The sequence below is a fragment of the Priapulus caudatus genome, unplaced genomic scaffold, assembly GCF_000485595.1.
Source record: "Priapulus caudatus unplaced genomic scaffold, Priapulus_caudatus-5.0.1 Scaffold1110, whole genome shotgun sequence".
In the NCBI taxonomy this organism is placed as follows: domain Eukaryota; kingdom Metazoa; phylum Priapulida; class Priapulimorpha; order Priapulimorphida; family Priapulidae; genus Priapulus; species Priapulus caudatus.
Window position 1 is genome coordinate 52,298 of NW_014578171.1, and position 12,271 is coordinate 64,568.

The following is a 12,271-nucleotide window of genomic DNA, read 5'->3' on the forward strand; positions in this document are numbered from 1 at the left end:
ACGCACAATACATTAGAATCTCATGATATCATGATAATCACACAGTGATGATCAACATGGTATCGATGTAATTACATTTCAACCCAATGAAATTACTTTGAACTTATCTTCTGAACGTTGTAAGATAGTTTGAACTCTGCGCATGGCCCCCAGGGCACACATACCAGCAACAGTAATTGTTAATAAAAACGCCAGTAACTGTGATTCACGAATACTCGTTGTCGTAAATTCCATTAGAGGTTTACGACATACTGGGTGTGCGTGCGACATCACGCGCTAGTACCCGCCACGGTTTACACACGGTTTATTAATTTATTTTATGGTTGTACTAGAGCATATAAATCATTATATTGATTTATATGCTCTGGTTGTACCACGAGCCTACATCACGAAATTATTTTATTTATAATCGTAATAATATTAATTAATATTTGGTTTTTATATTTAGATATTTTTTATATGTATGTTAATTTTTTAAGAATTTATTAAGTATTTGAGTTATAATTAGTAATTACGAGATATATAGGCCTGTCAGCTCACGGTTCCCATGACAACGAGTTCGTGGTGATTTTCGATAACAAAATGGTATTTATTTTTTCACTACGAAGATGCACCCATATAAATATATAGAGACACTAAGTACTATACAGTACGATATATAGTCTAACTAGTATATTATTTCTATGGAAGCATCGCATCTTACGCTAAAATCAGATTGATTATAATACTTCCCCACAGGATCAGAGTCGAAATGCAAGTATTATCAGAAGGGAATGAGAGGCCGGTTGCGATCCCCCAACTACCCGAACCCTTACCCACACGATGCCGACTGCCGCTGGGTGCTGGAAGCGCCCGTGGGGATGAAGATAAAACTGGTGGTAAGTCCTTTCATCGTTCTAAGCTGATCTGTGCTTGCCGACTCACGCACGCTTCCGTGTGTGCACAGATCGCGCGCAATCTTGACCGAGCGAGTTCTCGCACTCGCGGTGCACGTACGCATACTCACTGGTCACGTACGCACGCTCACGGTCACGTACGCGACACTCGACGGTCACGTACGCACACTCACGGTCACCGTACGCCGCTCACGACACGTACGCACCATCACCGGTTAGTACGCACGACTTTCCACGGTCACGTACGCACACTCACGGTCACGTACGCACACTCACGGTCAACGTACGCGACGCTCACGGTCACGCCACGCCACTCACGGTCACGTACGCACACTCACGCGGGCGCGTTCACATACGCACTCACGGTTCAGTCACCGCGACACTCACGATCACGTTACCACACTCGCTGTCACGTACGGCACCTCACGGTCTACGTACGCACGCTTTACAGTCACGCACGCACAGCTCACGGTCACGCACGCACAACTCGCGGCACGCAGCGCACACTCGCGGTCACGTACGCACACTCCACGGTCACTACGCACACTCACGGTCACGTACGCACGTCCACCGGTCACGTTATCGGCACGCTCACGGTCACGCTACGCACACTCACGGTCACGTACGCACACTCAACGGTCACGTACGCACACTCACGGTCACCGTACGCACACTCAACGCGTCACGCACGCCACTCACGTCACGTACGCACGCTCACCGTCACGGTACGCATCACTCACGGTTTCACGTACGCACACTCACGTCACTTACCTGCACACTCACGGTCCGGATACGCACCACTCGACGCGTTCACGCCGCACACTCACGGTCACGCACGCACAACTCACGGTCACGTACGCACACTCACGGTTCACGTACCGCACATCACCGATACACGTACGCACACTCACGGTCACGTACGCACACTCACGGGTCACGTACGCACACTCGCTCACGCGCGCCACCAGTTACATATGCTAATAACCGCGCGATACTATCGCTATTGTGATGACGTCATCGCTATGCTCCACCGCGTAGTTTGATGACTTCATGATCACGTTCCATCACGCAGTTTTTGATGACGGCCATCGTCACATTTCTTACCGCGCGTTTGTTGACGTTCATCGTCACATTCCTATACTTCGGGTTGATGACGTCATCTTTATTCTCCCACGCTATAGTTTTGATGACGTCAGTTACGGAGGAGGGATATGGACTAAACGTGCACATAACTGAGGAGCCGTACCGACGAGCTGAGCTACACAGCTCGCCCGCAGATATGTGCGGGCCACAGCGGAGATGCGGCCAGCCGATTTGGCTGACGACAGCAGCTAGCCAGCAGCAGCAGCGCAGGGCAGCGCGAGGTAACACTTACGTCAGCTACTAACAACCTCATTGATCGTCAAAGTTTCACGGCTGACATCGCAGGTCGAGCTGAGCGCGCTTTTCAGGCGCGATGGACGGCAGCCGTATCCTACTGCGCATGCGCCACAGTGGGGCAGCCACGCCGCCCGTTGCTACACGACCGGCATTATACTTGTTTTACGCTAAGTACTGACTTTGTTGTGGCGCAATTGGCGAATTGGGCTAACTTGCCCAACTATACAACCGACAATCGGCAGTTGTAAACGCAAAAGTGCGCGACCAACCAGGTCGAAGCACCTAAGTTTGGGGAGATTAGAACATGATCTATTTTCACCAAACTCGCCAGATTCGCCAACATAAAGTCAGTAGTGTAACCAGGGTGTCTATATCCTACCGCGACTCTAAGGACGGCGCGTCTGACCCGCGCTAAAATTCGTTAGTCTCTGTACGGGTAATATATGTTTACACTAGTGAACCTTAGACATAAAAACTGCCGATGCTTTGCTCATTCACGTGCTTTGGTGTTAGTTACTATCACCCGTTTATCACGCCTGCTTCATCTAAGGTCACCTTCATCACGCCTTCTCCACGTCGTTTCGTTTACCCTTCGTTAAAGGCGCCAATGGGCCTAACCCCAGTTGTTAATTCGTAGCAAAGATTGATGCGTACGTAAGATAATATAAAATAAATACACCCTAAAACGATAGCGCCGCTATGGTAGAATGAGTGGCGGCAAACTCATGCACAATTAACTGTCTAAATTTTATTTGCATTAGGAGACCCAGAGGGCTTTTCTGATATAAAGTAAACGATTGAAAGTATACGATACACCCTCAACGACTAAGATACGCTAGCGACTCCCGGTGGGCGAAATTTTTTGTTTCTTCCACTGTGAGCTCTCGGGACCCACAGCCAATCAGACGCATCTCCCATTCACCCTCGGACGTTCCTCGATATTTTAGCTTTCCCAATGTAAAATTTATACACCCATAACGCTCCATAACCACTAACACCACTAACCAGAACCCGAACCCTACACACTAAAATATATCTCAATTTCCCGGTTTTTGTCTCTATTTATACGTCACCATATTTATTTACATTAAACCCACCTCATCTGTGGTGGGTCGGAACTCCTTGTGGCGGGAAACTAATGGAAAAAAATTCCGACCTCACCGGAGGTTATTTAACTAAATCCTAAATCCTATCCTGTCGAACTACATATCCTAACGATACTATCCATCTAATCATATCCACTTGTAATCCTTTTCACGTTCATCTCTCACGGTGCATGTTTTCTGTGTTCATTCTATCCGTTACAGTAGTTCGGGGTGAGTGTCGAGCATGTGGAGGACAGGGTACTTGGTGGCCTTTGAGTGACTAAGCGGGATCTAACGCACCATTCTATCACCGGACAATATTACAACGGGCATGCGAATTTGGCGTTCTACATGATCACGGCTCCAGGACAGAGTCTACACACTAAGAGGTACGATGTTAACTCATACATATAACATCATCATGAGTGTCCCACCTTCCCTACCCGGCCCCATCGCTTTAGCTCAACCAGTTATCGACCCTTAGTCCACGCTTGGTCCATCATCTCCACGCCTAATTCTATCCTTTGCCACCACGCCTTGTCCCATCCACCCTACCTTATCAAAAACATACCTTGCCCTTACCACTTGCCTCAACTGCCCTTAACCTTGTCCGCCACCCTATGCCTCACCCTCGCCTAAACCCTCGCCTTGCCCCCACGCCCTGCACTGCCGCGCTCGCCTCTTCAACATGCAAGAACTAACTTCAGCTGCGTACAATATTGGGAGGTATATTCTCTCGATAAACCTACCCCAGCAATTATCGACGAAGGCGCTCAACATGGCAGCGACGACTGCCTTTGCTGTCGGACATACTGCCGTGCCCCTCCGTGACGCTTCTGTTCTGTCTTCACATTCAGCTGAAGAGTTGCGCTGGGTTATGTCATACGTGCTACCTCGGAGGGTTATGAGACCTGGCTGACGACATTCTGACTTGTCGACCTCTGCTGCTTATTTACCTACACGGGAAGGTTTAGAAGAGTTTTCCGAGTTTCTGCATCTCCGCTGGTGCACGCTTCTACCTCCACTTTACTACTTTCCGATCACTGGGACGATCCGTTGAACAAGAGTCCGCTGAACCACATACAGTATACACGCAGGGTTTGTGGGCTACTATTACATACAGTACTTCATTGCAGGTATCGGTAAGGCATGCTTGACATACAGTATTCATGCAGGCGAGGATATGGTAGGGCTGTTACATACAGTGTCATGCAGGCATGGTAGGGGCTGGCACTGGTTTGTCGCTGTTACGGCGGGATTTGGCGAATATTGGTCACCGTATATAAGAGCATTCATTTACCGCTGACGTGACATTTCAATGACAGGAGTAGATGACGGCTGGGTAGCATGCTAGACGGCAGATTCAAGATATTCATGGCGGAAAGTCGTTGTGCTTATAATTTACAAACCGCTAACCGACTTTATTCCGGAACGATTAATTCCGGCGACGAAATTGGCGCGACGTGGTGACGCATGTAAGTTAAATGGATATTATAATTCGTAGTCTGATGCACGAAATCCTTGTGTCTCTCTCGACACGGCCCCAACCTCTATTGGTAATTCCGTCAGTGTCTTTATTATGGTCAACGCGTTCACGCGCTCTGTCAAGGGTCGAGAGAGAAGGTCTAGCTTTAGTGCAGTCCGTGCGATTGCGTCATTTCCTTGTGAGTTGGAGCCCAGACTTATAGATGAAGATTTGTTTAATTATCCTTCTCCATCCTTTACATCGTAATGCACGTTTCAAGGTTACTTGATCTACATCTCTGTGTTTGCATGTCACCGTTCTGCCATAAACTATTATTAATTGTCCAGGTTATTAACTTTCGGCAATCACGAAGTGTAAGTACACAATGTTCCAATTCCTCGCTTAACAAGGCGACGAAAAGAGCCTGCGTCGGATTTTTACAAACGAATTTTATGAGTAAATAATCAATACGCTAAATGCATGTACACTCAAATGAGGGCTGAATTTATAATCATTTATTCCTGATCCATTATCTATTGTATCTGAAATTCTGTGGTATTGATTTAGTCAACGTGGTATGCCTGAGTGGATCGTGCGGGCGTTTTATTTCAGGTTGCAACAATTCTCATCACCGCTACTTTGGCAGCTTCGCTTCGACCGGAAACCTATCTAATTGCCTTACCGCGAGGAGGTCCCGAACTTCTGCAAGATGGAACGGTTGGCGACAGCCTACCGACGAGACCGCGTCGAAATGTACTTCGAATCCAGTTCCAAAGTGTGGTTGCAAACTGGAAAACGTATATGTTTGTGCAGTTACTGTAGGTGCAGTATCAGTTTATGGTGCTAGTATGTGAGAGGAGGTAGAGAGGACATAATTCAAATTCTGTCACCAAAATAACAGAACAAGGCTAGTGCGGCGTGGTAATACAGGTATTCAATTAGCAGTGTGGTTGGGGGGGGGTCTAACTCGCATACAAATCTCGATGCATTCTCCCTAGGAGTGCGTCTGGGGCGGCTCACACGCTCGCCAAAAAAAATTCAAGACCCCCCTTCAGCAATGTTTTCTGGGGCGAGCATGGGGTCATTGGCGAAACAAGGGGGTCGGTACACGCTCCTGCAATGTTCATGTAGGAATTTTCTCAGCCACATCAAATTATAAATAATTCACTCTCGGGTAAAAAACACCGGCTAAACACCGGACATGTGCCAGCACTGAAATATAATATATTCAATATATATATATATATATATAATATAGGTTGATATAAAACTATAGTCATATATATTTTACTATTTATTTATATGGCATGAGGTCAGTGCGACAAGAGTCGTGGAATTAAGTTCAAACGGGTGCGTTTAATTACTTGCTCTCTTAAAGAACACTGCGATCCTAACCTGGTTCTAGCGCTGTGCACGCTTATGAAAGTGTTTGATTTTCCATGTTAACGCGCAAACAAGGATGCTGCTGCGCCGCACCACGCGTGCGGTTCATGCCACACCACGTGAAGCGCGCATATGTGTGTGTGCACTTTGTGCGCCTCAGGTTACTGCACACGCAGGGTAACAGTACACGCCACTGCAAGAGGCGCACATGTACACGGGGGTCTCTATGCGAGCTTGCGGGTTGTTAGGTTTGAAAAAATTCTGGTGAATACTCGGATTTAACCCAAAAATGAAATTTTTTTGCTATATATACCAATATGTAACAAAACACGTGTGTTTATATGTGGTATTTTACGACGCACCCGAGTAGGCCCCTGGGGATCTCATCGCTCGCCACGACGCCGTGGGGTAACTCCGATATCCTGCGGTGCTGTGAACGGCAGGTCTGTGGTCGGCTCGCGATATTCGCGGCCGTAAACTCCACGCAGGATAATTTTTGTCTTAGGTTATCCAAGGCAAAGGGGAAAAATTTTGGCAACAATTGAACATTTATTTCCCATTTTTCGAAAAAGGGGGGGCGTTTAAACCCCTTTTTTTTATGACCCCTCAGTCTTTTACGGAATTACCTCAGTTCAAGTTACAGTATTTTGGCAAGCCTCTCGGGCTCATGGGTATCAATCTTTACACTCGTATTCCTGAGTGTGACGATAGGTTGCACTGGCATGAAGTTTTGGATTCCAGCGCCTTGCTGTGTTCCTCGCCTGTGCCTTCAGGCAAATCTACCAGAGGTCGCGCATGCTCGGTCGCTGTGATTTTTGTTTCTTCTAGAAGATCAATCAAGGAACATAGGACTCTGAGTGGAGCTCCCACTGCTATTGGTTGAGGTTGGTGTTACTCTCGCTGAAATTGATCCCATTCGTCACAGTTTCGTATATATTCATAAAGCACCAGTGCCAAAATTCACATAAATAATAATTAAAAACCAGCAGACCGCCCAAAAACCAATCACGCCGGTATCGTGTCCGACACGGGAGAGCACCCAGCACTCGGCCAATTTTTTGATTTTGGATTGGGGACAAGGCGTGGTACGCAAAACGATGCGGTGTTATGTCGCATTCTTCAATGAGGAATAAGTTATAAGTCAATACAATTATCGTCCTGGTTAGCGCTAACTCTGAGCGATGAAAATTACTATTGACTACTGCTGACGACAAGAAGATCATGGGACAATCTGCCAATCCTGTTATTACTCTAGTTGCTCTGATACATAGATATAATCATTGATTGCAATTTCACAGACGCAATACACGAGCTCTAGCTGCAGTTATGAGGTTGTGATTGCATAGATACGAATAATGTAAACATAGTAGTAATACCACTTAAAAGTCTTATTTAGCTTTGGTATGTTAATATTATTAGCTCTTGAATGAACGCCAAACACGGCAAGTCAGTAACGTATGTCAGGCTAACCAACATCACTCTACTCTTTTGTCGTTACTAAATGATTGCTAAGCTAGGGCCGTGGTTTGTATCTGTGTAAAAGTGATGTTTTTTCAGTATTGGTTTGATTCAAGTGGACGAGTCGGGTGAAGTATGAAGAAGTTGAGAAGGATGAGCGATGAGGACTCTGTGGTATGAAATGATTAAGTTCTGTGTTTTTTACTCGCACCGCGTGTTTATGATAACAGGTGTGATTGCCCGGTAAGGACGAGGGACACGGTCGGCCCAGCTGATACAGGCTAAGACGAATTTAGAAGCATCTGTCTAAAAAAATTTTATCTTTTTTTTTTTTGAACCGGGCGCACAACAAACAACCTCCTTCCCCTGTCCTTCCTTCTCAAGCAACATCTCACGCAGACTCCTTCCTGTGGTTTTATGTCGTCATAGTTTCTCTCCAGTCGCGATGTAGAATATCATGCGAAGAGAATGCACTGGGAACAGGGTGTTCAACATCGTCTTCTCCATAGGCTTCGTATCTACCCCCTGAATGAATCGCGATGCTGTGTCCACCCCCCCCCACAGAATAATGGATGAAAGGATTAAAGAATATCGATAGACCTTACTGCTGTGCTTCACGGCAGAAACATGATCAACGTCGGAATTATCGCATTCTGCATGATTGTTTTTTTTAATATTTGTTGTGCAAATACAGTCCTCGAGTATCTATATTGTTATATTACTCATCCTATCTCTTGGGCTCATCTTCATTCTCTGCCTGCGTTGCCCACCTCTCTCTCTCCTATCTTCTCTGCATTCGCTCGTTTTCTCCATCTCTCTCTCTCTCATCTCTCTCTCTAAAAATCATAATTAACTAATAACAATAATATTATATATACAGTATATATAATATATCTTTTATATTAGATTATACATCAACAGGGTTTCTTCTTCTGATGTTGAGCAAACCTAAATAGGTTATACTTTGTTTCCAAAAATTGGTAATGTCGTCCAGAAATTTGCGAGGAAAATACGGCGCATTATGAATTTCACAAATACAGGATGTTATTGAATATACTTAAAATATATAGGGATAATAATAGATATACAGGATATAATTATCAGTAAAAATTTTCAGGAACATTTTCACAACGGTCCCAGATGCTTAAACCTTTGGACGAGAAGGGGCGGATGCGAACCCTCTGCTGCGCTCTATAGTCTAGTAAACGCTGCGGGATTAAATACATGTTTATTTGTGTGCTGCTGTTGTCCAGGTTGCAACAATTCGTGTTCTCTGATACGCTGTACAGTCAGCTGTGGTCTGATATATAATAAACAATTTATGTTTGTTCAGATTGCCCGCCCCTGAAAAAAGACTGAAAAACAGGCAACCATGTGTGACTTGCGTATAAGGAGCGAGCGGTTGTTTCATCCTCGTACCGGGATAGGAACTGGTGGCCTCCAGTGATTCTCACGTCTCCTTAGCTCCTATTGGTCCAGGTCTTGATGATCATGTGTCAAGCCAACGGCCTTAGTGATCGGACGTGACGGAGCATACCATCGCTGTATGCGAAAGGTATCGCCACATCACTGTTCTATTCTACGTGTGAAGCGTGTCTCTCATGTTGCAAAATTCACTGGCCTTCTTGGAACTCACATTTTACTTGCAACCTGCTTCCTAAAATACCACAGAAGCACTGTAGTGCGAAATTTCACGTGTTCTCACGTGCACTGCAACTTAAAACACTCTTTCTACGCATCTAGGGGGCGTAGCTTCCGGAAGGGTTTGCCTGGGGGGGCAGGGGCGCACGTGCCCTCCCACACAATTCTCTGCTAGCCCACCAATTGGCCCCCCCACAAAAAAAATTACTTGTATATTTATTCCCATTCTTTCCCAACTGACTAAATTAATGTCTTTGGATAAAAAAAAAATTGAATTTAAAAGTACCAATTGCCAGCCACCCTCGACTATTAGAACAGAAAATATATAATAACACAAAAAAGTGAGTATATTTTGTGCCCCGTCCCCTCGCCTCACGAATGCTAAGGTCCCCCCCCCCAGTCGGTTTAGGTTGCTGTGCTCCCCCCCCCCCGATGAAAAAAATCCTAGTACGCCACTTGCCTGCGCATTCCCTTTAAACACTTGCACCCCGTACGGACCGCGTGTTTCAGGTATTTACTGCGGACCAGTCCCTCAGCGCGATAATGCTGACATCATCAGTGCGACGAACGTTACGTTTGGAGGCGTCGCGACGTACCACTGCCACACGAACCACGTGTTTGAGGACGGGACGATCCGACGCAAGGCGCGGTGCACGGAGCACGGCTTGTGGGAAAACCTGGGCAACTGCTACGGTAAGACTCTCGCAATGTGTCCTCTTATGAACATGCCTCTAGTCTCGCACAATAAGTATGTGCTTTATTCAGAGCATTCTTCGCTCTCACCTCTGTTCTATAAAAACGTCCAGAAAACTGTCTCAGTTTTTCTCATAAACTTGAGATCAAGGTGACAAAATTCGTTGTTGACATCATTCTGTCAGGCAGAAAAAATCCTGTTAAGCCTTTTTAGTACATGGTTTAGTAAAACTGCTTTGTATTTTTGACGGTTCTGCGATGTGAGACAATCGTTGTATGTGTTCTAGACTATAATAACTGCAACAATGCTCCCGTGATCCACGATGGAAGAGCAATCGCGTTGCACGGCAACGGTACGGAGGCTAGCTCCATCGTGAGATACGAGTGCAACCCCAGCTTCAACCTGGTGGGCGTTCCCGTTCTACGATGTCTCCCCAACGGACGGTGGTCCTCCCCTCCTCCACAATGTCAAGGTAAACGGCGTGTAGCTTAATTACAATCAAGGTGGCCGGAACCTGACACAGAAACATATCTGTTACTAAAATAGAAAATGGTGGAACCTTCAGACGCCGCCACCATGTAATTGTGTGGTTGGCGAAATGCATAACAAGAATGCGGACGAAGTTGCTTGAGTGGCCGCTTAGACAGTTTATTACCACGATCTTCTCTATAGAAAGAAAGCAACGTACACGTGTCAACAACAGAACATAATTGTATAACCAAAACAGGTAACCTAAAAGATTAATACACAACTTGCTCTAAACTAGAAGTCGGAACGACGACACCCGCCAGTCTTTTATCGGTGTCATCCATCTTCCGTTTTTTGACTCTCTCTCCTGCCACAGGGGGGCGCTGCATCAGCGAGCCGCACGTCGTGAACGGGAGACTGTCGCAGCGTGCGCCGTACTTCATCCGTGAGGAGGTTGAGGTCGTTTGCAGCCCGGGATACAAGCGCGTCGGACCGCCAGTCACATCCTGCCAGGAGAACCAGCAGTTCACGCAGATACCCGAATGCGTCGGTGAGTCCGGTCGATAGGTTTATGCCGTTTCGAAAATCTATATTCGTCGCAACAATCATTAATTTGTGATTGATGTAACATTGTCACTATCATCGGGAGTGAATGAAAACACATTGTTTTTTGTTTATTCAATCTTGGTATCATTTTTGTCTTTGTTCGGTAGAAATCCATGTCGGATAAAGTGTGCGCAGTCTGAAATTTTGTTTTCAGTCATTATGCTTATCAAGTGTTGTTATATGACGTCATGCAGGGACGTGATGCAAAACTCGAGAACTTGTTTATGAATATACATACTCTAATAAGTTTATAGGTTGTTAATATAAAAGGCGGCAAGGTTTGTGGCTATTTTCTCCGCTTTTTCATCTTTATCGTTTATCATAATTTGCATCAATTTGTCAAAAATTTCGCGTAGAACAAACCCTGATATACAAATTAGGATAACGCTTGAAGGATATGGAAAATATTACACCGATACACACCCGTAATAGCGTCAGCTTCAGGCTGTAGATATATGGGTTATATCCTTATATTATTCTTATATCCTCATATCCCCTGCTCTCGTATTGTTCCTATTGTCTGTTGGATATGGCAGCTTGACAAAGTTTGTCGTTCGGTTGTCCCTGATCTTATCGCATCCTACTCTGTTTCTATTCCTTATCCTATCGCTATATTCACGCTATACAGATAAGCAGCATTATTAAGCAGGTCGGTTATAATCAGGGCGTATAATTCGATGCATTGATTAAAAATCTAAACGGCATTGTTATAGTGTTTCCTATGAACGAATCGATCGAATAACTTGATAAAACCCACGAAAGTTGTGTAAAGGTGTACGTGCAAAACACCATCCACGGGTTTATCAATGTCCGTCTCTCAATATATTTTCACAAGGCTATCATTGGCTTCGGTGCACTCATTATTTACAATTAAAAAATAAGGTACCTTGGTCCGCCTGCTAACCATGCAGACAACAGATTCTGTGTGAGATGGTTGTATTGTTGTTATTTTGTATTATATTGTTGTATAGTTGTTATTTTGTGTTACATGGTTGTTTTGTTGTTATTGTGTATTATATTGTTGTATAGTTGTTATTTTGTGTTACATGGTTGTTTTGTTGTTATTGTGTATTATATTGTTGTATAGTTGTTATTTTGTGTTACATGGTTGATTTGTTGCTATTTTGTATTATATGGTTGTATAGTTGTTATTTTGTGTTACATGGTTGATTTGTTGCTATTGTGTATTATATTG

The 12,271-nt window shown here is 45.1% G+C and overlaps 1 protein-coding gene across 1 annotated transcript in view; it reads left to right on the plus strand.

Moving 5' to 3' along the window:
* LOC106815425 overlaps positions 1–12,271 on the plus strand; it is a gene marked incomplete in the record, with an annotated part of 50,637 nt that overhangs the window by 12,587 nt on the left and 25,779 nt on the right. Inside the window, 1 exon segment of the mRNA XM_014819884.1 lies at positions 739–878. Within this exon segment, the coding sequence (XP_014675370.1) occupies positions 739–878 (140 nt within the window).